The sequence below is a fragment of the Oryzias latipes genome, chromosome 16 (genome assembly GCF_002234675.1).
Source record: "Oryzias latipes chromosome 16, ASM223467v1".
NCBI lineage: Eukaryota > Metazoa > Chordata > Actinopteri > Beloniformes > Adrianichthyidae > Oryzias > Oryzias latipes.
Window position 1 is genome coordinate 4,902,191 of NC_019874.2, and position 27,519 is coordinate 4,929,709.

The window sequence follows — 27,519 nt, forward strand, 5'->3', positions numbered from 1 at the left end:
ACGGTGATACGTAAGTCCCTGTAGGATGCAGACACAAACTACACCGATTGTCGAGTTTCCTGATTTTGGAACAGCAAGGCTGCACGTAAGAAGCATGCAACAGATACACACTCGTGTGATCAGCACTAACGGGCCCCTTTTGCAGTGCATAGGGTTTGGGGGGGTTAAAAAAATAAAAACTTATCCTGCTTCTCACCTGTTCTACCCTTACCCTTAGTTGCTGTGTAAGTGTTCACTACAACCTGTCACACGCAGCATGCCCATTGAAATAAATGTGCATGATCATCTTAACTCTACAGAGTGGTCTACAATCTGCAAACTTTGTGCAGGCTAATTGCCCCTTTTTCTCCAACAGACAGCCCATTTCCATCCATAGGGGCAGCTAGGACTGAGACACAAAACTCCCTGCTTAGCACTTCCTTAAAATGCAACGTGTGAGTCTTGTGCCTGTGACAGCTGCACCAACACAGCAACTGGAACATCCTCTCAGGGTGTTTACATACATTTATGTAAAAAAAACAACTAGATATTTTCAGCTGGAAAAAAACTTACTGACACATTTGCAAATCCATTGTTCAGATGTGTATTTGTTTAAATCAGTCAGATGAATATAAAAAAACAACCCGCTGTTTTAAGTCAAAAAAATAAGTTAGGTGTAATTTACTTCGAGCTGATAAAAGGACAAAACCTCACCACTGTAGTCCACCACTGTAGTCCAAATTTGACAACTGTTTTATCTCTGCAATAGCTTTGCTACCAAATATCAAAGAGACATAATGAAAAGTCCCACTCCAATCATCTTTTGAACTGTTCTAAAAGTGTTCCCAGTGATCTATCAATTATGATTACGGTATGCTATTTTTAGGCTAATTCAAACAAGCTGTGTCATTTTTTAGGACATAGTTTCTGCAGAGCAGCAGGAGTTCATCAGAAGTACGCCTCTGAGCTGTGGGCGGGATTGTTGGCGTGGAGTAAGCCCACCCTTACTTCCCACCAACCCTTTTGTTTACACTTTCTCCCGCTAGCTTAATTGTCTGCAAGTGGATGCATCAAAATGGGACGGAGCAGGGAGCTTGTGACCCGCCAAACACAGTTTTTACCTCACAACTGAGAGCTTTTTCAAACGACATTGTTCCATCAGCTGCTGATTCATCACGAGTTGAATATACAAATGGAAAGAAAGGCTATTATAATCTAAAATTTTTATATATATGTTCTTCATCATGAGGAAAATGCTACAATAAGATGTTAAAACACCAAAAACACAATTTTTATTGGAGTGTGTCTTTAATTTTTTTTTTTTTACTAACTCTTCACTTTTTTTTCAGCTTTGATCGTCTTCATTTCTTGAAACTGATATGATTTTAACACTGTAGTAAAATCTACACATTTTAAAGATGATGTGTTTTTCTGTTTTTTGACATTTGCTCCATTTTGGTGGCCATTTTTAAGTCTCTATGACATCCTAAATTCTGAAAACTCTTTTTAACTCTTCAGGAGAGTTGCAGTAAAGCCAAATTCTGAGGTCCTTTCCCAGGACTGGATGGACATATTGATAAATGGAAAAGAGAAACTGAGATAAAGTGATGGAGAGGCTGACACGGGGGGGAGAACAGAAAATCAGAGAAAGACTATTTAACAGGATGAGTGATGAATTGATTCTCTAGGATGATTTATTGTGCAGGCGTCAATTTGAATGGATAGATGGAAGAAGGGAGAAAGAACAGAGAGACAGACAGTCAGACCAATGTAGGATGCATAACTCTAACTGTGATTGATTGGAGAAAATTATAAAAAAAAATGTAGGTGTTAATGAAATAATGTAAACTCTGGTCAAAGTTGAAGTTGAAGGGATTTTTTTGCAAAGATGGCAGTTTGAAAATAGTGATACAACAAACAAAACAAAAAGAGCAGCAACTTTCCTTTGAAACTTTCCTCATGGATTTGTTTGGCTATGGCTCCTGGTCATATTTGAGTTAAAGTGTATTTCTTACCTTTGACACACCTACTGTGAATTGAATTCATAAAAATATTTCAATGCTAAATACACTAAAAGAAAAAGATCCATAGGATTTTGCATTTGAGAAAACAAAAGGTATTTTATATGAAACCATTTCTTCTAACAATTTATTTACTGACCGTGCAAATGGTTGCTTTTCTGAAACATTTCACAGATTCTTTAATTAATACAACACATTAAAAACAAGCAAATCCACTGGTTTATTTCTCCAGTCAACAGAAAAAGAACAACCTTTTTCCTCTTTGTTTTGATCATGTGTGGGAATCTTTAGGACACAGTGGTGTATGTTTATGTGAAAGAGTTAAGCAGAATGGGAGAATGTGTGAGAAGAAGGGAGAGTGAAGAGTGGATGTACTGGAAGAAGCCATGTCCATAAAGATGTGAGCAGAATGCTGCTGAACAGGAGCAGTGATTTATAGTTTAGTGAGCAGCACCAGGTCACGACAAAACCTTTAACATTAATGTCACAGGAGCCGTCTTTCCCAGGGGAGAAGCGTTCCATTTTACAACCAAGCAAGTGAGACTGAGAGCGCTGCTGTATGACAGCTGGAGCAGTAAACCTGGCCTGTGGTACTATCCATGATGCTGCTGATCCCAACACAAAAAACAGGCCCCAGGCCACACCGACAGCTGGCGCTTGGAGAGCAGTGACTGAAAAGGAGGCTGAGGAAAAGTGATAGAGAACAGAAAGGACAAAGGGATGAGAGGATTCATTTGCAGATTTAAAAATGAGAAAAGACCTGTAAAAGATGGTCAGCTTTAAAATGTTTATTTAAAAGGAAAAGGAACCAAGATGGAAGAACTCAAAATGAGCTTTTAAAAAAAAGGGTTTTCTTAATACAAATGAAATAAAACTGTTATAAAATAAATATTAATAAAAGGTGTGTGAAATGTTCTGCATAAAGAAAATAAACATTTAGATTGTCCTGCAAAGACAAGGACCTGCATTAATACAACTGTGTCCAGTCTGTTTAAATTGTCCTGCTTGCTTGAATGACCCATTTCCTAGAAGACTTGCAGACATGCATAGCCCAAAGGAGAGATCCATATCAATCCTCCGCTTGTTCCCACATGTTAAGATAAGAAAATGACATCATACAAAGAAATAAAATACAAGGTTTTTATATTATATTACATGTTTACTAAAAATTGTGTTCATGGACAACTTAAGAGTTTTTCTACATCAATGAGTCAGACGATAAGCTGAGATGAGAGCTTTGTCTGAGGTAAGAACAGGCGCAAGTAAGTAGATGTGAGGATTCTGTGGTTTAGTTTGGTTTTATGTTGTTCTTGGTCATGTTTTTGGTTTCCTTTTTGTCAGTCACACCAGTTTCATGGTTGATGATCCACAGCTGTATTCAGTTCAGTTAATTGCCCCCAAATTATTTAGGTGTCTGGTGTCTGTTCGTCCTTGTCAGGCCATCTACTCTACTCTGTCACTTTTTGTTCTCCATGAGAGTCTTGTCTTGTTCAACTTTTTTTTATTATTTATCTACGTCTCTGCAGCAAAGCCTGGTCTCCTGCCATTTGGGTCCTACACCACCAGCTCCTTACAGTAGATTTGCCAAGTAAACTATCATAGAAGCCATAGAAGCCATAACAAAAAAATAATTCTCTTACTAATGACTTATCAAGACAAAACTGGAACTCTGTGTACAGAGAAAAGATGTGGACTTCGCTTATAAATATTTTTTAAGAAATTTTTAGCTTACTTTACAATAAGAGTTGTCAATTTATAAATTGAAGAACAAATTTGCCAAATGCCCCAGGTTAACTACCGCTCCACAACATGCTTGTAAAAAGAAAAACCACCCCTATAAAAAATTCTTAAAACAAAGGTCAAGAGAAACTGAACAAAGATATAGTCATACAAGAATAAACTAACTGAAATAACACGGGGACAGTAAAAAAGTGTACCTCAATAATCTACTGAAGGAAAATAAAAAGAACATAAAGAAAGTTTGGGTAATATTGACTAACATTAAAAATGAAAAAAACGAACATACCCAGATTACTTTATAGTTGAGAAGGTTAAAAGCTTTAACATCAATGAAGTAGCAAACAACCTCAATGACTTTTTTGTAAACGTGGGTCCAGAGTTGGAGCTACGTTTAAAGAAAGAATCCCACATTTAAACCTTCTCTCTGATGTGAACGAAAATGAGCTGACATCCAGGGAGGAACAGTGTTAATTAATAGCATCTCATTACATTAAAAAACTGGGAGATTCACAAACCAAATGAAAATTGCAAAAGTGATTCCTATCTATAAGAGTGGAGAAAAACACCAATTTTCAAACTATAGAACTGTTTTCTTCTTCCACAGTTGTCAAAAATTTTGGAAAAATTTTTCAATGATAAATTTGTTTTATTCATTAATAAATATGACATTATAAATGAAAACCAATATGGTTTTAGAGATCAACCTCATTGGCTATCAGTGATGCTATGGAGGAAAAACCAAATGTTCTGGACAAAAAGAAATATGCAGCTGGAATTTTCATTGACTTAAAAAAGCATTTGACACTCTTAATCAAATGCTAACTTGGGTCAAAAGCTATTCAACGGGAAGAAAACAATTTGTCAAGATTGATGAATATACATCAGAAGCCAAATAGATAAGTTGTGGTGTCCCACAATGATCAATTCTGGGTCCGCTGCTATTCAATATTTACATAAATGATATATTCAATGTTTCAAAACTTGTGTACAGGACTATTTCTGTTTTACATTAAGCGCCATCTAATGTCAGGGAATGAAATTGCATGTTCGCTCGGCTCATCGTCAGCGAAAATCGCCTGGGTGTGAACACAAAAAACGTGGCGAAAAACGCTGGCGAATAAGGCCTGGCGAATATTCGTCCCGGTGTGTACGGGCCTTTAGGGGTTTTATCGATAACAAACTAAGTTGGAGGCCCCACATCAGACATGTACAAACTAATGTCTCAAAAAGTATTTCAATCGTAAATAAATCTAAACAAATATTAGAATACAACAGTAGATATTTATTGTACTGCTTCTTAATACTACCATATTTGACCAACTGTATAGAAAGTTGGGGTAATAATTATAAGAGTTCACCACATCCTCTCTTTTTACTTCAAAAACGAGCCGTCATAATTAAAGATGAGGCCGGCTATCTTGATCATACAAACAATTTATTTTATCAATCCAGACTTTTAAAACTGTATGACCTTGTTGAGGTTTGCACCGTACAACGTCTATACAGAGCCAGTGGGAAATCGTTAGCATTCAATATCCAAAAACAGTTTTTAGAAAATGAAGAAGACTACAAACTGAGGGGATGTAGAAACTTCAAGATCAAACTGATAAGAACCACAAAGAAAAGTTTCTGTGTGTCGGTGTGTGGCACTAAACTTTGGAACAGGTTAAGTAATGAACTCAAACAATGTTCAAATATCCAAATGTTCAAAATAATGTACAAAGAAATTCTGATTTCACGACATGAAGATAAGAGGAGTTGAGGATCAACAGGTGTTTGAATAATTCCAAACACGTGTGAACTTGATTGTGGTGAAATAATCAAAGCTCTTTTACTTACTACCAATAAGTATTACATTGTAATGTGCATTAATGATAACTGAAATGTTTTAGTTACGATTTATAAACTTTCGATTTTTTTTCTTTCATCTGCAATTGTAGCAATAATTACTGGTTTAATGTGATAATGTTTTCCAATGATAATCAATGATAATTACATTTCAATTACTTAAAGTGTGAATCATTAATGTTTACTGAAAAAATGTAAGAATTTTTTCTAAGGATAATCAATAAGCAATCAATTTGGTTACTTGATAACTTGATCTGAAACGTGTAGCAATGATATCGGGATTAATATAAAATTGTCTTCTGATTATTATCCATAAGTATTACACATCTGTTACATGGTGTGTGATTCATGTTACTTCATGAAATCATGAAGTATGTTTTCTGAAGATAATCAATCATTAATAAGCACTTGATTTTGTAACTTGAAAAGAATCTATCTGATCAGAACCAGATTATGAAAACTCTGTAAAACTATAAAATTAATGAACTCAGTAGGGGTGGGATTATATAATCTCGCTTCTTCCCATTTCTTTTCAAGCACTAATTCAAGCTCTACTTGACTTTAGTTAATGATCAATTATTAATCAAATGAGACTAATTTGTGACTTTTTTTTTTATCTATCCATTTCATAATTTCCATAATGAGTTAAGTAGATATATTTATGGGATTTTTTATTGCATTGTACGGAAGAGGATTAGGGCCATGGAGAAATAAAAAAAAAGGTCATAGAGACTTTAATCTCAGAATTCTGACTTTATTCTCAGAATTCTGACTTTAATCTCAGAATTCTGACTTTATTCTCAGAATTCTGACTTTAATCTCAGAATTCTGACTTTAATCTCAGAATTCTGACTTTAAAGTCAGAATTCTGAGAATAAAGTCTCAGAATTCTGACTTTAAAGTCAGAATTTTCTATGCACTTTTTTTTTCTTTGACCATGGCCCTAATCCTCTTCGGTACACAAGAGATACTACAAAATTTGACAAATAAAACCAAACTAAATCACCAAAGAAATGGATGAGATATAAAACTGAAAGAGCTATAAAAGCTATAGGCACATGCATTCACTCCAATAATTAAAAAGTGGTGGGGTTACAATAAATTATAACTTGAATCACAGGACCTCAACATATGGGCTGCACAACTGACAAACATTGATCCATTTAACAGGCGATTCTCTGAATCTCAATTAAAGTGCTGCTCTGACTAAATGACAGCTTTGCCATCTGCTTCATTTCACAACAGAGAAAAGGAGGCCGGACTCCAAAAATCAACATTGCAAAACTTATTGTAAATTTAACAGTTGATGTCAGTGATGCTTGAAGGTCAACATTTACAGTTAGCTAAGATAGCCATTTATAATGACACATATTAATATGTCCATCCAGCCAGCCAGCCAGCCAGCCAGCCAGCCAGCTTCTTCATCTGATTGGGTCGCGGGGCAACAGTCTAAGCAAAGATGCCAAGACTTCCCTCGCCTTGGCCACTTCCTCCAGCTTCTCTGGGGAGGACCCCAAGGCGTTTCCAGGCCATCCGAAAGATGTGTTCCCGGGGCCTTCGCCCAGTGGGACATGCCTGGAACACCCCCGAGCTCTCTCCGGGTTACCGAGCTTCTCACCCTATTTCTAAGGGAGCGCCGAGCCACCCTATGGAGGAAGCTCATTTCAGCCGCTTGTATTCAGTCATGACTCAGAGCTCATAACCGTAGTTGAGTATTGGAATGCAGATCAACTGGTAAATTAATAATAATGCCATCATATCCTAAAATCAGTAGTGAAAAAATAGTCAAAAATGTAGTTCGTCATTACTGTCATGGTGCCTCTGTCAGCTCTCCTCCCACTCCCCTCTCTGCTTGGCTCCTGATTCATCTCAGCTGTGTCCACTCACCTCATCACCGACCAGACCTTCATAAGGAGATCCAGAACCAGCATTCATCGCCAGTTCGTTGCCCCTGATGGTGCATAACCTGGTCTATCGTCTAGTTTAGTCCTAGTGTTCTTATTCTCGTCGAAGGTTTATATTGCCTCGCCTTCAGGACATTCTGACCACGAGTGGACACCTGAGTCACCAGATTACCTGAGCAACAGAACCCCTCGGAACACCAAGAACCTCCAGCCTTGCCACGAGCCAACTCCGACCACCAGCCTCGCCTCAAGCCATAACTACCTCAAGCTACTTCCAGCAACTTCACCCGCTGCTCTCCAGCCTCCAACCCCATCAAGATCTCAAGCAACTCCGAATATCATTAAAACCTGACTTACCAACTTACTCACCTTGTGTTTTCCTTCCGGGTTCCAGCGCCTGGGTCTGCCTCACCTAGCTTGCCATGACAGAACGAACTGGCCTAACTCCAGAGCCAGCTGACTCGGAAGGACTCCGTCACACAGTCTCGCAGCAAGGAGCATTTTTGGAAATACACTCCAACGCCATCTCTCGGATTACAACAATTCAACAGGATCTTAATTCACGAATCAATGGTATATCACGAACTCTTAATGAAATAACTGGTTCATCGTTTAATCCCACAGTTCCTGCTTGTTTTCAACCTTCCGGCAACAATCCTGTTACCATTGCCGCCGCGTCATCGAAAAACTACTGCCTCCAACCGGAACCTTTCCTAGGAGATGTTCAAGCCTGTGGAGGTTTCCTATTGCAGTGTCAGTTGATAACTCCAACTCCGTTATCAATCCGACCATAGCAAAATCATGCTAATCCTTAACTCCCTTCGCAATAAAGCGCTCAATGGGCTCAAGCATTCATTTTGGCCAACCCCATATTAATACTGTCCTACGATCGCTTCATCAGTGAGTTCCGGTTAATTTTTGATCAGCCTCGCAAACAGGAAGAAGCCACCCGAAAATTGCTAAGCATTAAGCTACGCAATCGTTCGGTAAGTGATCACGTGATTGACTTCCGCATCCTAGCGGTAGAAGCCGGCTGTTCAGATCAAGCTCTGAAAGGTGTCTTTTATCAATCCTTAAATAAACCTATTAAAGATCACCTTTGTACCCAACCAGAAGCCACCACATTTGAAGGACTGGTAACTGGTAAATGGTAAATGGCGTATACTTATATAGCGCCTTTCTTCCTACAAGGACAAAGCGCTTTACAGTCACAGACCCATTCACCCAGTCACACACACATTCACTCACACATTCATACACTGGTGGCGGCTCCGCTGCCAAACACAGGCGCCCGCCTACCCCCAGAGGCAAGGTGGGGTTCAGTGTCTTGCCCAAGGACACTTCGACTCATGGGCGTGCAAGGCGGGAATCGAACCTGCAATCTTACGATCATGGGTCGACCGCCCTACCGCTGCACCACGGCCGCCCACAACTGCTGCCCTCCGTTCCGACATCCGGCTTCGGGGGCGGCTCAATGAATGCAAACAATCCCACAATACCATGGCCACCTCCGCTACTCCTAACTCAGATCATTCCTCCTCCCAAGTCATTTGAGGAGCCTATGCAAATAGGACACTCCAAACTATCCACTGAAGAACGCCAAAAGCGTCGCAAGGAGGGCTCTTGTTTCTATTGTGGCAAACTGGGACATTTTAGTAAATCAGTGCCCGATTCGTTTAAACTCCCGAGCACCCCCATTAGAAGGCAGGCCGCGGGCGGGTTTTTTCTGTGCGTCACACAGACTGTAGTTTTTTTTCTTACCAGTCAAGATCTGTTTTAATTCTGAAGTTCATAGTTTGCAGGCCCTCATAGATTCCGGTGCAGAACAAAGCCTGATAGATTTCGATCTCATCTCCAAATTCTCTCTTCCCACTGAAAAGTTAGACACTCCAATCGAAGCTTCGGGCCTAGGAGGTCAACATCTTTCCCGCATAACCCATCGTACCAAACCCGTTCTTCTAATCTCGTCTGGTAATTATAGAGAAAGTATTCAATTTTTTATCACTAATTCTAAACATACTCCCATCATTTTAGGATTTTCGTGGTTAAAACTACACAATCCACAATTAAACTGGACTCATCTGGAGATTTTGAACTGGAGTGCCTATTGTATGGCCAACTGCCTCCAGTCCGCTGTTCCCACTGTCTCTACTCATATTTGTAACTCTCCTGACAAAGTTGATTTGTCCAAAATTCCTGCCCGTTATAATGATTTGAAAATTGATTTTTGCAAAACCAAGGCTAGTGCTTTGCCTCCTCATCTGCCATACGACTGCGCCATAAATCTCCTCCCCGGTGCTCCCCTTCCCAAGGGGAAGCTTTACAATCTGTCCGGCCCAGAAAAAACTTCCATGGAAAATTATATTCAGGAGGCTTTATCCCTTGGTCACATCCGTCCGTCTTCGTCCCCAGTGAGAGCAGGGTTCTTCTTTGTCGAAAAGAAGGACAAAACATCACGCCCTTGCATCGATTATCGGGAATTAACCCTTGTGCTACCTTAGATGACCCCCCCCCCCCCTTACTTTGACGTGTTCTTCCTACCATGACAAAGGTGGATAAAGGTGGAAAGATTTCATGTTATCCATGGACATCAGTGAAGATCACAAATCATTGAAGAAAAAAGGTTCAGAGCACTGTCTTGTGGGTCCAGATGACCCAACTCCCAATGTTAAAGTGCCTAGGATAGCACAAGGGTGAAATCACATCACCATCAAAGACAAGTATTCACTTTCCCTCATCTCATCCGTTTTTGACTCCATATAAGAGGCCAAGATGTTTTCCAAACTGGATTTACGCAGTGCCTACCATCTCGTACGAATCAAGGAAGGCGACGAGTGGAAAACAGCCATCAACACACCACTCGGTCACTATGAATATACTGTTATGCCCTTCGGATTAACTAACACCCCCGCCATTTTTCAAAGAAAAGTTAATGATGTACTCTGTGACTTCCTTAATCGCTTCGTTTTTGTATACCTGAACGACAGTCTCATCTATTCTCAAAATATCACTCAACACGAAAATTATGTCCGTCAAGCGATGACAATTACTACTGTATATTCAGTGCACCATGCTGAATTACAGAAATAAACACAAACTTTGTTTATTTTTTAGTCTAAGTGGTATCTGAGTTTATATTTATATTATTTAACCTGTGATCATAGCAGCAGTAGATGTTTCAAATGGACACTCACTTTACTTCTAAGGCAAGAGCCAGAATCCCAGCAGCAATCGGAGCAGCACTGGAAGTTCCTGGAAAGTGGGTCACACAGCCATCACCTGTGGTGGTCAGAGTTACCTGTAAACACAATCAGAAGAAGTTCCATCACACAGAAAATAAGTATCACCTTTTTTATAATCACTATTCTTCTTTTTAGGTACAATATAATCAGTTTCTTTTTCCTGTAATTGCATGTCAGAATGATTTTTAATGATTAGCAGAGCAGCTTGTGACTCATCCAGTTAGCTCCTAATGTGAGGTAGAAAAGGACAGACTGGGGTGATATCGTGGTGATAAAATTGGCCTTTCTGCTTCTGCAGCCTTTAAGCCCGCACTGGGTTTCCTCGAGGTTTTTCAGTGTTACATCCGCCATCAACACTTCAGCTTCTTCCTCTCTCATTCTCAGCCTCTGCAGCCACCTTGTGCCTCCAATTAGCACTTGTTTCTGTATATCCTCTCCTGTATGCCCAGCAATCACAGAGGCCATTTGTCAGCCCATCATTTTATATCACAACTGCTCTTTAACAGGCTTCTCACAAGGTTAAGAGGTGAATTCACACAAACACGATAAAAACACTAACCAGAGGCTGATAGTCTCCATAGCCACTGCCTGTTGGAGTGACAGCCATCACTCCTGCACATGGTTCACCGAAAAAGGCGGGCTTTCCACTCTGAGTGATAGCTCCGATGGAAATGGTGTATATGGAGTTGATGTAACCGTCTGCACCACAGTGGTCGTCGTACATTCCCCCATTGCCTGCAGCCCAGACAAAGATGCTGCCCTTCCCAACACGGCCCTGAAAAACAAAATAAGAAAAAAAAACTTACATCTTTTGTCAAAAAAAGTGTAAAATCAAAAATGAAACTTTCCTTTTTTGTTTTCTAATTGAAGTTTGTCCATGTTTTATTCATAGAGGTTGCAAAAGGAATTCAGTTTGCATCCATTTAGCTTAAAAAATAGTAACTTAAAGTAAGGTGGTTGCTGAAAGGCCAAGAGAATAATGTTTCTGGCTAAATGTTGAATCAATAACCATTAAAACTCAAAGTAGATAGTTGCCTTGGTTACAGAGAGTGAGTGTTTTCAATTCCCTTTAGAGTAAATTCAAGGAACGCTGAGAGTCTGTTGATGTGTTTGCAGTAGATTTAAATAGTATTTGTCAAAAGACTTCTCAATTGAGGCTATGTGACGCGTCACTTTCACTTTGAGTGCAGACTGTTAAAAAAGGCACCATTATTTTTAGTAATACCTTTAACAGGCAATAGTTTATATGGAAAATGACGATACCATAGCAGATAGAGTCTCCCTACAACGAAGTACATGAAGTTACAATCCTTAAACATCAAACTTTGGTCGTTAAGTGCTAAGGAAACCCCTCCTTGTAGTCAGAGATCCGCTGACATTGAGAATGTTTGCTTGCTGCTGGACAGGCTGTGGCGTGAAGTTGGAGATGAAAGCTTTGCCTTGCGAGTTCCTAGCCGCAGGGCTTGCTCTGTCAAGTAGTGAGGGCCATCCATCTCCGCCCCGTTGTCCCTCGGGCCCCAGCTGCAGACGTAGATGTCGATGAAGTGAATGTTGTAGGTCAGGGCTGAGGCCTCCATGGCATCTGTGACAGGCCCATCCAACAAGCGGATTCCTAGACAGATCAAACACAAACCATGCTTGTGGAAACAGAATATTTGTGGTCTTTATGACAACATTTTGACTCCCAGTTTTTTCTTTAGTTTTTTTAAATGAACATCTGAAGCATACCAGTGTAAGATTTAAAGTTGACACTAAAAAGGGCGGCTGTGGTACAGTGGAAGGGTGGTCGACCTCCAATAGTACTATTGCGAGTTTGATTCCCGCCTTGCCCGCCTATGTGTCGAAGTGTCCTTGGGCAAGACACTGAACCCCACTTTGCCTCTGGTGGAAGGTTGGCACCAGTGTTCAGCAGCGGAGTGTGTGTGTTAATGGGTCTGTCACTGTAAAGAGCTTTGGGCTTCGAAGAAGGTAGAAAACCGCTATATAAGAATATGCCATTTACCATAAAAAAAGGCGTCACTGAATGACAATCTAATTTTTTTAGTTTTTTTCTCATAAAAAATTTCTTGGATTTATTTTTAAAATGATTTGTTTGCAGCAAGTCAGTCAAGAACTGCTTTAAAAAAATAAATTTGAGTGAAGAAAGTATTGTAATGCCAAAAAATCTACTAGTTTATTTAATTTTCATTTTTTTTCTTCACTATTTAAAATAAATATGGTGTTTAAAAACAATTTTGTGAGTGTGCATTCCTTTAATAAGGTTCAGTTTTCGAAATTTGTACAAATACTTAAAAAATTGTAAATAATTGTAAAAAACAAAAAATACTCAACAAAACAACAAACAAGCTTCTTTTAATTATTCATTTTTTCATTTCATTCATTTTCTATTCCGTTTTATCCCTTTCGGGGTCATGGGGCTGCTGGAGCCTATCCCGGCCACTTATGGGCGATGGCAGGGGACACCCTTGGCAGGTCGCCAGTCTGTCGCAGCGTAGAATGTCCACATTCACACACCCAGTCACTCTCACATTCACACCTATGGACAATTAAGAGTTGCCAATTAACCTATGAAGCATGTTTTCTTTAAATTATTACTTTGTTAAAAATATGTGCTCAAATAGAATTTCCAAAATGTCTACTGAGAAAATGGAAGCTTGATAATAAATCTAGAAAAGCTGTTGTGCTGGGATTATGTCTTTTTTCATTATTCATTGACCTTTTTGTGAGCTGACGTACTGCTCAAAGCCAACAAATAGCTGACTCTGCAACATGAAGCCTCCATGGGGACCAAGATTGTACACCAACGTTATTCATTGCTAATTGGTCAAAATTATATTTAATTTTAGCTTCATTTCTAATCCACCAGTGCAAAATGCAAAACGAGTTTATAAAAATACTCTCATGAAATTCCAGATCAAACAATTAAATTACCTAATTAATTAAAATAAAAATCTTTTACTTTAATACAAAAAAGATAAACAAATCTTGTGAAAATCATGTTATGACATAAAATTTTAACGAACTGTAAAAAGAAGAGAAAGACAAAAGCTTGACTAATAGAAAAAACTTGACTGTGTGCTGTCATTAATATAACCAGGGCTTCAGCAGGCGTCTCCATGTGTGTCTTTGCTTTTTCAACACTACCACATCAAACAATGTAAGGGATGTTAAAAGAGTTTCTTAGTCTATTTTAATAAAAATCATTTTTTTATCCTGTTGTCAATTGTGCAAGAAAGCCTGATTAGGATGAACATGCTTAAAAAGATTGGAGGTCAGATGAAAAACACTTTAAGATCCAGAAAATGTCTAAGTCAGCATGATATTGTGGGTATATTTTCATGGTATATGCTCATGAAACAACTCCAAAAGGAGGATTGAGATCAAAGGAACTTCTATCCACACATTAGCATCTCATCCTACTTTGCATGTTAACGTGCTAACACCACAGGTTATTTCAGCTCATTCAATATTAAAATCTCACAACAGTAGATTTTTTTTAAGAAAAAAGACTAAATAATACAACAAACATTGCAAAGCTTGGTTTTACACTAATGATCAAAAAATATGTTCAAAATGTGCTTGGTCTTGTGTCATCAAGTTAATCTTACCTCCGATCTTAGCATTAAAGGCAATGCCAACACCACAGTAAGAGTTGTTGGCTTCCATGGAAACCTCGCCTGCACACCGGGTTCCATGACTGAAACAGAGGCATGATGAGAGTCCCAAGAAAAGCAGTTAAGAGAAATATCTGTAGTAGATAATATAATATCCAGCTCTAATAAAGACATGCATGTTTCTGTTCATGCAATCATGTAAACAAAGGAAGACCTCCTCTTGGCAGCTCTTGGTCTTAGCTTGTTATGCATTCTGTTCTTCATGACAGTAACTTTTTTCTCAAAATTCAGATTTAATCTTTTAATATGAAAATAAATAAATAAAAGCATACAAATTTGAGATAAAAACCCAGTTTTGTATTATCATAATCTAATAGGATATTGAAATGTGTTCACTTGTTAAATGTAGGTAACCTCTCAAATAAATTATCTAGTGTACCTTTTTTTTAATTCAAATTAAACCATAGAACAAAATAAAATAAATGACATAAAATGCACAACATTAATTCCCTCAAAAATTTTGATTTCTCTGTTATCTAAGGCTGTTTTGAAAATGTACACATATTCACTTAAATGGGTTTATTTAAGTAAAGAAAAATAAATAACACATAATAAAATAAAATTTATCTATTGAAAAACCTTTGATTGCGACCTGAAGTGAATGTTTTTGTTGGGCACAGCATTTGTAATGCTTTTATTTTGAAGGGTATTAAAATAAATACATTTGCATTGAATTTGAAGTAGAAAAAAAAAAGCAAACTGCTGCAGTCACTACCTGTTTTCCTCATCTTTGATGGGCATGGGATCGTGAGACAAACCGTGAGAGGCAAGCAAGTCAAAACTGGCGAAGACCTCCTGTGAGAGACAACAGATGAAGTGGCGTTGAAGACGTCACGGCACTCAACGTAAAGCGTTAGAATGACACGACAGGAAATGAAAGAATCCCACAAAAAATGTCTCTGTCTTTAAATGAGTCTGCCAAACATCAATGATTCACAACATCACTGTCGCCGGGAAGATGATTTTCTGCATGTTCTGTAGCTCATCAAAGTGAGTCCCTTTAAATGAGTTTCCAGATACAGGCGTAACGGGAGGAGGAGGACGATTTGGCTTTATGCTGTACAAGAACAGTCTTTGTTTCTCTGCCGTTAAACAATCTGATCTGACAAGTATGAGCTGTTCTCATAGCTTCTACATGAATCCAGGAGCCAACAAATAGATTTGTACATTTAAGCCACGCTGAATAACCCCTTAAGAACTGAAGCAACTGTTGATTGATGCAGTTCATGAGGTCATAAAGCACATCAAGTTCAAATATATATTTGTTTTAATAGAAAAAGATTTAAGTCTAAGAAAACAAATTCCTTTGTGATCATTTAAATTCAAGCGGGACTGCACTTCACTTGGCTGAGTAAACAGTTTTCATACATCTAATTTTAGTACAATTTCTTGCTTAAAAAGTCTAAAAATGTTTTTTTTAAGCGTTTTATGAAATTTATTAGTTACATTTCTTCCTTGCGATGTTCCTAAAACTAACTTCAACTTCATTAAGGGGTAAATTAAATAAAAGTTTACTTACAAAGTTTTTCCTTAGGTCTTTGTTTGTGTGATCAACTCCTGAAATATAAAACACACAAAGCAACAAAATGTGACCTTTGCTTTATATTTTCTTTTAGCCTCAGAACAAATTGGGCTAAGGTAGGGGCTGCAACCTGAGGCTCAGAGGCTACACTTGGCTCTTTTACCCCTTCATCATGGCTCTCTGGTTAAAGAGAAATACAATTTTAAAATTTTTAAAACTAAATATATTGTTTGGACTACACAGAGCATCAAGTGTAACTGAAGAACAAGATAAGTTAAACTTTATTCCACTCGTTCACAAACAGTTTAAACAGTACATCAGCAAAGGCTCCTGTCCACAGTACCCATAATTCTCCAACAGCCTCATAATTTACCAAAGTCATACGAAAAAATTTGGACAGATTTTTGAGCACCATTTACCTCAGAGAATCAAATTAAGCTCAGTAAGCACAAACAAAATTTATTATACTGGATTATACAGTGGATTTTCTTTTTTTTCTTTTTTTCATTGCTCTGATTAAGTTGTAGTTTGTTGGATTTACAAATTCATGGCTAAAATGCACCAAAAAGAGATTTAATCACATTATCAACTAATACATTTTCTGCATTGAAATTGTCCAATGTAGGTGCAAAGATGTCTTTTATTTTGAAAGAAAATCATGTGAACCTCAGTCAAAAATTATTATTCCACATTTAGAAAAAAAAAGGTTTTATATGCCAAAAGAGAGAGAGAGAGAGAGAGAGATTTCAAATGTTTTCCTAAGCTTTGAATTCCTATTACTTTTTTTTTTTTACCCATTCTGCATGACTTTGGATTTATGAGTGCTAGAATGTGAAAACAAAGCTTAAAAACCAATCCATAAAAGTCTGTAAAAATTTCTAACCCTTCAGTGCAACAGGTAGGAACTTCCAAATCCGATTCAAGGTTTTTAGAAAAATAACTGAAAGGATGTTTCCAGCTAAAACGCAAGGATTCATGCCATGTTTGACGTGTCTTTAGGGATGCCTAAGTGCTTTAGAGTCATTACATTCTGTGGAGCAATGAGAGCAAAGCTTTTTCAAGTCATTTAAGCTTGCTGTGTGGAAGACAGGTTATTAAAATTTTGAATTTTTAGTGCCCTGCTAATTGGTGTAATTAGAGATTAAAACTGTCTGTTTTTTCAAAAGAAGTTTTGTGAGAAGTTTTGCTTTGACTTACTGCTTACGATTGAATGAAGAAATATCAACTGAATAACCTAAACCAGCCTCAGACTGAATCAAATTCAGAAAAACCATTCCTGGCACTTATATTTATCTCCTCTCACTCTACAACTTCTAAGCATCTTTTCATCATCCTGTCTTTCCACATCAGTTGCCTTTCTCTGGTTTCCCTCTTCACTTGAGCCACCGCTGCTTCCATCTTTAGTGCAGTGAGGCTCCTGTGGTCCCAGTGAGAAACAAACGAATGAGGGCCCCGGGGGGGGCCGCACCGACTCTGTCGCACATCACTAACTCTCTGTCTCAGAATAACCCGCACACGCAGGACCCGACAGTCTTTGTCCCATGCCAAGACTGCCTCCGGGTTGCCATGGCAACCGGTGGAAGGTTTCACTCTCCCTCTTGATTGTGTGGAATCAGGCGGGATGAAGCCCCGGGTGAGTGAAGCCTCACTGGAGTCTACCACATTGTGCCATGCTGCGTCGCACCACAACAAAGACACCAACTTGAAAACGCAGATTTTGTTTTTTTTTATTTACCTCAACTCTTCCATGAAACATTTTTTATCAAGCAATACATTCTATATGTAGTCGAAATTTGTGCCAATGGTGGACAGTTTATTAACTAATTCAGTGAGTTATCTTTTAGGAGGGTATCACACTGGTGGGGACTCCACAATAATCACAGTGTGAGCTGTTGTACAAATCTTCCACACTACATTTTGTTGCAAATGTGGTAAAATAAAAGATAAGAGTAAAATAAAACTCTATAAGAGTGTTTTTGTGCATGTGTCAAAGCTTCTAAAACGTAAAAAGCCAAAAGTCACTTTGCTAAGATAATAATCAAAAACTTTTAGAAAGTTGGGCGCTGTGCAGTAACAAGAACTTGCTCATTTCAGAACTGAAAATCTGTGGACCGTTGCACTTTATCCCCGTTCTGTGACATTGATTTCCAAGAAAGCCGCCAAATCAATAAAATGTATTATTGCAAACCGGTGAGCCCGTAGACTGAAAATGTTAATGCAGATTTTTTCTGCATGCTGCGGGTGTCAAGGTTGTAGGAAACATTTAGCAGCATTTTGGGAAAGTAAGGGTGATGTAGGTAAGACGCAGGTGTGTCATAAATTTTTTTATTTTTTTCAACCCCCCTGAAGACTGCAGGTGGTAAAAGGGTCCCATTAGTGCTGTTCAAGTCAAAGGTAGGTGCTCCTTGGGCATCACTTGTGCACAGCCTGGCTGACAATCATTGCGTAGTTTGTCTGGGCATCCTACAGGCATCTCACGGGCACACCCCGTGAGTGCGGCATTGCGGGCGATCAGTTGGGAGCCAGTACTGGTACCTTGCAAACGACTGCAGTGTTGTGTAAAGGACACCATACGACAGCATCACCAGTATGTGAAAAGTGTGTGTAGCTTATATTATCTACAATTACCTCCTGAACCACTTACTACACCATGGGTGGGCAAACAACGGCCCAGAGGCCATGTGGCCCATTAAACTACTTAATCTCGTCCGCCAAATGGAAATAAATTATATTGATAATCATTTATAATATTTTTTTTCTCTGTAATTTTGGTGTTTCTCCATTGAAGGTGCACTACAAATAAATTGATCTTTCTCTAAATTTGCATTTTTCCCTGTGGGGCATCAACCCATTGGTGCAATTGGCATAAAATCTGAACTAAAGACACACTTTTGAAATAAAAATTCCATAATGATTTGTTTTAGAATATATATATTCATTTTCAATCAAAATGAAGGGTGTTTTTTTTGCCCAGATTCCATATTATTTCTTTTCACCTATGGGGTTGACAAAAACCAAAAGGCTCCATGGATCTGCCCCTGGTCTGGCCTTTTGTCAAATTTTAGGACCTTTTGTTGCCCACAAGTCAAAAAGTTTGCATATCCTTGTACTATGTACTACATTTTCATGACATCCCTTAATGTTGCTGCATGAGCTACAAGAGGACTGCAAGACACACCTGCACTCCAGCGGTGTGTCCAGCAGGGGACCCAGGGAGGCATGGCCGTTTAGACGTGCCACCCCGGATGCCCCCCCCCCCAAGCAGAGACACCGAAACTTGGTTTTGCATTACATGTTAACCCTTGTGCTATCTTAGATGACCCCACCCTTACATTGACGTGTTCTCCCTACCATGACAAAGGTGGATAAAGGTGGAAAGATTTCATGTAATCCATGGACACCAGTGAAGATCACAAATCATTGAAGAATAAAGGTTCAGAGCACTGTCTAGTGGGTCTAGATGACCCCACTCCCAATGTTAAAGTGCCTAGGATAGCACAAGGGTTACACCACGTCTTAATAGCAAAACTCATGTCTCTGAGTTTCCTTGGACCCACCACTCACTCATATACTACGTGTCTCTACCACCTGCCAACCCCCGTTCCCTACCATACTAGAAAAGGATAGAAAGTTGCGCTGACGGCAGAAATCAAAAGTAGATATATTCACATGGCAAGAAATACGTATTTAAGTAAAGTCACTGACATCAAAATAAAATGAAACAAGTAAAACATAAAAAATATTTGAACCAACAAACAGTATTACAGCCAGTTAAGAACTTGTGAAACAAATTCAGTTGCTGGTTCGGTTCCAAGTGAAAATTTCGTGTCAGTGATAGAATTACAGCCTGAAAATAAGTTATTGAAGCATTTCTCCAACAGGCAATTCAAATTTGATCAATACGACTTAATAAATTTAACGGGTTATTACAACTTGGGGAGAATAATTCTAAATTTAATCAGAAACTGATCTGTTGAAGCAAGAAACATCTAAAACCTGAAAGACGGGAATATACATTTCTTTACATTATACTGTTAACTAAAAATGCTTTATTTCTTCAGGATCAACAAGTGGAAACAGGGAGAGAAATAATAAGAACAAATAAAAAAAGATCACAAAAGATTGCAGATTTCTTTATTAAGAAGCATAAAACAGAAGGAGAAAACAGGGAGGGAAGGACTGAGCAGCAGCCATCAGCTCCACAGCGAGTTCTCCAAATCAAGGTATATATGTGATAATGGAAAAGTGTGAGGAAGTGATGTTTCTAATGGACATAATAAGGTTCTATCTGAATACGTTGACATGGTAAAACTAGTCCTGAGGAAAAATGCTTTTCAGTTTTCTAATTATAATTAAATATTTGTTAATATATGTATTTAATGTTTGCTGTTTTAACCATTTATTTTTTTAGTCAGTGTAACTGTAAAAGGTTTGATGTGTGTCACATAATGTGAATATTGTTAAATAAACTCTATTAAATGTGAATCACAAGCTGTGATTGAACTTCATTTTTTGGTTCCTTTAATGTCAATGGAGGATCTTAAAACTCCACCCTGTTGTGGTTGAAACCTCGTCACAGTGAAGGTAAAAGTATTATTGAAGACTTTGTGCTTTTTATATAAGTCAAATGGTATGAAGAGGGTTTGCTGTGGCTGGATTTGATTTTCCTTTGGGTGTTGAAACCACTTTCGAGATCAGAACCACTAATGTTTAGGATTTGAATACGTTTTGGGTCATTTACATGTTCCCCCCTTTCCCAAATCTGTGCCCAAATCTGCCCCCACCTAACAAAATGTTCTAGACCCTCCACAGGCCCAGATGGGTCAACTCCTATGGGAAAATGTGACTAAAGTAGCAGTTTGATCGGAGCTGCCACAGACACAATAAAGTTAACCTGTCTTTGAGTCAACTTGAGCATCAAAACACACCATCTTCAGCATTTTTTAGGATTATCACAGTGGAAAAGTGAATACAGCCAGGAATTCTGCCACGAGTACAGTTATAAACACACTTAGATACAGTCCAAAGTCTTCCGAGTGTGAAAGTAGAAAGTTGAATCCCACTGTCAGATGAAACACTGTAGGTGGTGGAGCCAATGCAAAACCGTCTATGAATACAAATGCTTTGAACCTGGTTGACCCAGACAGGATTGTGATTGTGCAGGTGTGTGTGCATTTTGCTCCCCACATGCTTGTCAGCGTTCAGCTGCAGCAGCTGTACTCTATCTCCGTGCTCCTGCAGCATTCACGTCGGTCCTCTGGGTCAAACACAAACAAATCAGACATTGAGATGTGTTGGAGGCCATTTTGAGCTGACGGCAAGTCGTGCGGCAGAGAAAATAAGCCTACATCACATCAGAGGAGCATGCCGCTACACCTGATCCTCCTCCCATCATCCCCCGAGCTAACTCTTCCTGCTTTTGCAAAAAAAGTCACTGTAAAAAGATTAAAAAAATGAAATGATCTGACTGCTAAATAAAAAGAATGTAAATTCCAAGCCACAGAACTTTTCAAACATTTAAACAGCTCAAACATTTAGCAGTAGTTCCTTAGTTCCAGTAGTTCCTCAAACTAGAAATGTTCAGTCCTTATTAGTGTGAATGTTGCAACATTTACATCATTTATTCTGAGTGCTTCAGGGTAGTGCAGTGATTTTAAACTATAAGGAACTGCAGACTTAATACAAATTTATAATAAATCATAGTAAGTGTTAAACCTGTTTTTGGTTTGGATTACTGTCACACAGAGAGACTGAAGCAGACCAAACAGCTATAAAATATCCTGCAGTTCCAGCAGGTGCTTGTTTGGGAGCGCTATTTTCTTAAACAAACTCTGAAAAACGGAAAAAAAGGACAGAAGAAACTAAGCCAGTTACACATGAGGAGACAACACCTCCTCACTGCAACACCTTTACCCAGGAGGCTTTTATCATTTATGTTTCTTCAGATTTTGCACTGAAAAGTTTTTCTTCTGATACCACTATAATAAAGTGACCAAACTGCCCCACTCTGCTGCCAGACCTTTGCGCCAAACCCGTCGCTCAAATCGCACCTGTACCATTGTGTTAGGTTTGGAGTAGCTGGACCAAAAATGCAGACAGGGACTTAGTTTGATTTTGTGAATTTTATTGTAGGATGAAAAGGGGTTGGGCTTTGGATCTTTGGCGTTGGTCTTTGGATTCTTTGATGCTGGCTTTGGTTTTTGGTGTTGGTCTTGGTTCTTTGGGTTTTGTTCTTTGGGGCTGGTTGTGAGTCCTTGTGGCTTTGGTTCTTGTGGCGTTGGTTCTGGTGGCTTCGGTTCTGGAGGCTTTGGCGTAGGCTTCGGCTTGGATCGGTGAGTCCCTCATGAAAGGCTGGAGGGCGAGATGGACTAAAATAGGTTCACTGATTGGATGCTGAACAGGTGTGAGAGACCGGATCCTCAAGCAGGTGTGCGGGGACGACCCCGACACCTGACACATTGACTTAACTTTGAAACTGGCCGCCAATCACGTTCGGTGTGAATGCAGCTTAATCCTAAAGGCCCGTACACACCGGGACGAATATTCGCCAGGCGTTATTCGCCAGCGTTTTTTCGCCACGTTTTTTGTGTTCACACCCAGGCGATTTTCGCTGACGGTGAGCCGAGCGAACATGCAATTTCATTCCCTGACATTAGATGGCGCTTAATGTAAACAGAAATACTCCTGTACACAAGGTGGCGCTGCGCAACTTTACGATTCTTAAAGTCGCTTTTCACTCAGAAGAAGAGAGAAGGTATTTACGCGCTTGTCAGAATAATACAAAGAAAACATGAATATTTCAAGCATCAGTAGCTCCAACTGGTGCTTGGTTCGGGGATATTTTAGAATGTCCGTCATTATTTCTTTGCGGCAGTGTAGACGCTACTTGGCGTATGTGTGCTCAGCAAGGCAGTTTTGTGTTTGAGCGCCCCCAAGTTGTGTTTTACTGTAACTTCAGAAGCTCCAGACACGTGTGCAAAAGCGCCATTCTCATTGGTCGAATAGATTTCGACACGACACGTCGAAAAAAAAAAACGAACCCGAGGCGTTTGTTTTTTTTGACGCTTTGGCGCGTGGCGTTTTTTCGCGTCGGTGTGCACACTCTCATTGGTGCCCTTTGTTTAGTCACGAGGCGTTAAACGTCGGCGAAAATCGCTGGCGAAATTCGTCCCGGTGTGAACAGGCCTTAACTCATAATCCTAAACTTAACCCTTCCTCTGGGTCTGTGCGTCCAAGAAAAAAGTTCAGCATATTTCAAAAAATTACGTTCGAATAGTCACTTTCTTTTTGGAATTCATTTTATTTGCTGTTCAAGTGAATTTACAATCTGCATGTGCTAGCATCAAATCAGTTCTGAGCCACAGACAGTGGTGCTTGCTGCTGCAATGTACCGGTAGCGTAAATTCTAATATAATTCAAAGCATTTTTCATGAACTTATCAAAGTTCTTTTTCATGTGTAATTTTATTAATCAGCAGGGTCTGGTTCACACATTCTTTTTAACATTCCACACATTGTTCAAAGTGTTATTTTGGAACCAAAAATATGTCACCATTTCACCGTTTTTTTTAGTTCTAAAAAGAGAAACTTTGGAAAATAGAGATTGTCAGTTGGCGTCGTTTGTGCCCCCTCCCCCTTGAGGTCTTCACTCACGCAAGATACAGGTTGCAGAAAGGGGGAATCGATGCCAGGGCTATTTACTTTAGCACCAACGGCCACGCCCATATTGAGGAGATCATGGAAACAGAGGCTTCAGATAGACATGAAATATGGCTTTTTAAGACATTTAAATTTTAAGATTTTGGTTAAAACTTCCTAATCATAATTGAAACACCACTGGGAACGTTTTTGTAAAAAAAAAATGTGATCGGGTCACTTTAAATGTCCATCCAGAAAAACACTCTTCAACTTTTGTTGCACTAAAACAACTTTGAAATTTCTTTTTGTTTTTTTTAAGGATGGAGAAGCTTAGTTAGTCATCCCTGTTGTTGTGTAACATTTTTTTGGTCATCTATTAAACATATAAATCTTTTTTTTTCTTTGACCCAATGTGCTCCTGAAACAAACTTTACAGTTCTATGCCTTTTTTTATGTCTGCTGTTCTGCTTAAAGTGTACCTCCTGCAGCAGTGCTTAACTTAAGTTTAGTGGTTCAAACTATACTGCAGTTGAGCTTCTTCTTCAAGTTTCAAGAACTTTATTTTCTAATTAAAGCTACAAGTAGCATTTAGCGGGCCCGAGCACGTGCGACCGCGTGGCACGAGCGACCGCCCCGTGAGCAACGCCCTGCTCGAGCCATTCTCGTCGTTTTTTCTTGTCCATTCTGGAGCTCCAAGCTATTGTTAATACGACAGCAGCCTGGGGGGGGGGGGGGGGGGGCTGTAATCTGTTGCCTTAAGGGACAAAGACTTTTGCATATAGCATGAAAAAAATTCAAGCAATGATGATAATTGCTATCACTGTCCCTAAGGATGAGAACAATAGAACTCATTCAATTTCCACTACAATGTCTAGATGAGTGTCAGCTATGTCTGATAACTTGGCCAATTAGCTGGACCGGGATCTTGCAAAGTGCAGGTGGTTAACGTCCAGTGTGATGAGCCTGTGGACGGCAACAGTACAGCATAGCTTTTGGTTTCCACAAGAGAAGAACTCCTGACACATCTGCCCTAACAGACATCTACAAGAGGAATTGAAATGTATAACACGGTGAAGGAGTTTTTGTGCAGAAAAAGGTACAATTAGAAAAGCTGGTAGCAGTGACTGCAGATGGGACTCCTGCTATGATCAATAGACAAACAGGTTTCATCACTCACTGTAAAGCTGACCCAGACTTTCCAAAATGTCTGCATTACTGCTGCGTCATTCACCAGCAGGCCTTATGTGCAGAAGTGATTGGCTCTGGACATATAATGACTCTTATTCTGAAAATCGTAAACAACCTCAGCTGCAAAGCTAAACAGCACAGGATTTTTAAGGTGCTATTGGAGGAGATGTCTGTTGAATATGGTGAATATGAACATTGTGAATCTGAACTTGCATTCTTGACTGACATTACTGGAAAACTAAACCACTTGATCTGCGAGCTGCAAGACAATGGCAAAACTATTTTTTTTTGACCAGCCTGCCTGAGCCAGTGTTTTTCTTGTGGGGATCTTTTCTGCCAGGGCTTGTCAGCTTGGTCAGTGGATGTTGCTGCAGTTGTCTACCTTGCTGGGACAGCTGGAGTTAAACACAGCAGCTCACGGCTCTGAAGTGGACCCCGTTGCTGTCCCAGTCTGGATGGGCACTGTGGCGATGTTCCAATGGCCAGGCTGGCTCCTGGTATAAAGAGATTCCCAAATACCATTTCCTAACCGCAGAGCCAAGGATGTGTTTACATGTTTAGGTCAAAAATGTGATGGACAGCTTCATGTTGTCTAAACATGCCACCCTGTTATTAATCCAGTTGATATGGTTCTCCATCTGTGTCTAGGTGATAGAAAAGCATTTTTTTTATATTTAGAGCTCTAAGCAAACAAACAGTTGTCTATATAAAAGAGTTTTTACAATTGTGCACTTTTAGCAGGTCTCTGAGTTCATGTGACCAATGTATGGTGGATTTTCACAGACCTTGTTTAAAACTGAAGGTGAGAGAGACTTAGAGAAATGGCTTCATTGTTCTGGAGTTCTTTGTTTCATCCACAGAAGAGTGGAATTGGTGATTGATTTTGAAAAGCTGCTGAAAAAAGTATCTTTTTCAAATTGCAATTTCTAACTTGGGTTTTACATTTTGTGTTCCATTTTTTGTGCTTTAATTGGGAAGCATTTGTTATTTGTTTGGTGTTTTTAAGGTTCTGCAAATATACACATCATTTTTTAGAGACATTTGTTATCAGTTGTGTTTGTTGATTTGTAGTTTAATTTCATTGGATGTATAGATGTCGTGTGGGGGGGAGGCTCGAGAGCAGGTAGGACCCAGGCGCAGAGACGGGAGGCAAACGGGTTCAGGGCAAGTGGGTTTATTTAACTAACAAAAAGCGCTGCAGAGCAGGATGACAAAACTAAAAACAAAAACTTACTGTGGCATGGCAAGGGACATGGACGCCAGACAAGAAGACGTGATCAACATGAGCAGAAGTTAATGGACCAGCACAGGAGGAAGGCAGAGACAAGACTTATATACAGACAGGGCAGACAAGACACAGGTGAACACGATTAGGGCAGATGGGGACCAAAGGAAGTAAAACTCAAGAAACATGACAAGACAGGAAACCTTTCAAAATAAAACAGGAAACAGAACCAAACAAGACAGAACAAGAACTAAAGCGAAAAAAAAGACAACAAACTGAAACCATGACAATAGAAAGGAAAAGAAGTTCAAACATTGATTATAAAAAAGGATATAAGAGATAAAAAAAAAAGAAAAAGGAAAAGAAAAAAGATAAAATATTGATTTAATTGCATTTTGAATGAATAAAAAACAATGATTAATAGAATCAGAATCAGAATCAGGAATCAGAAAAAGTTTTATTGCCAGGTTCAGTAGAGCGCACTTTACAAAACGAGGAATTTGACTTGGTGTATAGTGTAATTAAGAATAAGTTAAAAATTAAGTTAACAACAACAACACACTATATACAGTAGAGTAAGGTGAATTAAAGTGGGAGCACAGATGGGCTGGGATGGTGGGGCCTGTAAGTGGCACCGACAGTCCTTTGGTGGGCGGGGGGGGGGGGGGTCACCTGGGGGAGTTGGGGTTCTGTTCAGCAGGCTGGCTGCAGTGGGGAAGAAGCTGTTCTTGTGGCGCGAGGTCCTGGTCCTTATGGACCGGAGCCTCTTGCCAGAAGGGAGGGGCCGAAAGAGATTATGTCCTGGATGAGAGGGGTTGGCTACAATCCTGGCTGCCCGCCTCCAGGTCCTGGAGATGTGCAGCTCCTGGAGAGACGGGAGGTGGCAGCCGATCACCTTCTCTGCTGAGTGGATGACGCGTTGCAGCTTGGCCTTGTCTCTGGCCGTGGCCGCAGCGAACCAGACTGTGATGGAGGACGTGAGGGTGGATTCGATGATGGCGGTGTAAAAGTCTACCAGCATCTTTTCAGGGAGGTGAAACTTCTTCAGCTGCCTCAGGAAGTACATCCTCTGCTGGACCTTCTTAGTGATGGAGCTGATGTTCTGCTCCCACTTGAGGTCCTGGCTGATGATGGTTCCCAGGAAGCAGAAGGACTCCACAGAGGTCACCGGGGAGTCACAGAGGATGACAGGGGGGAGGGGGGCTGGGGCCTTCCTGAAGTCCACTGTCATCTCCACTGTCTTCAGAGCATTAAGCTCCAGGTTGTTAGCGCTGCACTATGACACCAGCCTGGCTATTTCACTCCTGTAGGCCGACTCATCTCCGTCAGAGATGAGGCCGATGAGTGTGGTGTCGTCAGCAAACTTCAGGAGTTTGACAGACAGGTGACCAGCTGTGCAGCTGTTTGTGTACAGGGAGAGTAACAGGGGTGAAAGGACACAGCCCTGGGGGGATCCGGTGCTTGTGGTCCGAGTATCTGAGACGAGCTTCCCCAGCCTCACATACTGCTGTCTGTCCGTCAGGAAGTCTGTGATCCACC

The 27,519-nt window shown here is 39.7% G+C and overlaps 1 protein-coding gene across 1 annotated transcript in view; it reads right to left on the reverse strand.

The window, feature by feature from the left end:
• LOC101161187 (proprotein convertase subtilisin/kexin type 4-like) overlaps positions 1 to 27,519 on the reverse strand; it is a 234,265-nt gene that overhangs the window by 85,146 nt on the left and 121,600 nt on the right. Inside the window, exons 7-12 of the mRNA XM_020709885.2 lie at positions 15,928 to 15,965; positions 15,124 to 15,203; positions 14,343 to 14,431; positions 12,174 to 12,346; positions 11,294 to 11,509; positions 10,687 to 10,790 (exon numbers count right to left, since the gene is read on the reverse strand). Coding sequence (XP_020565544.1) covers positions 10,687 to 10,790; positions 11,294 to 11,509; positions 12,174 to 12,346; positions 14,343 to 14,431; positions 15,124 to 15,203; positions 15,928 to 15,965 — 700 coding nt within the window. The remainder of the gene's footprint in view (positions 1 to 10,686; positions 10,791 to 11,293; positions 11,510 to 12,173; positions 12,347 to 14,342; positions 14,432 to 15,123; positions 15,204 to 15,927; positions 15,966 to 27,519) is intronic.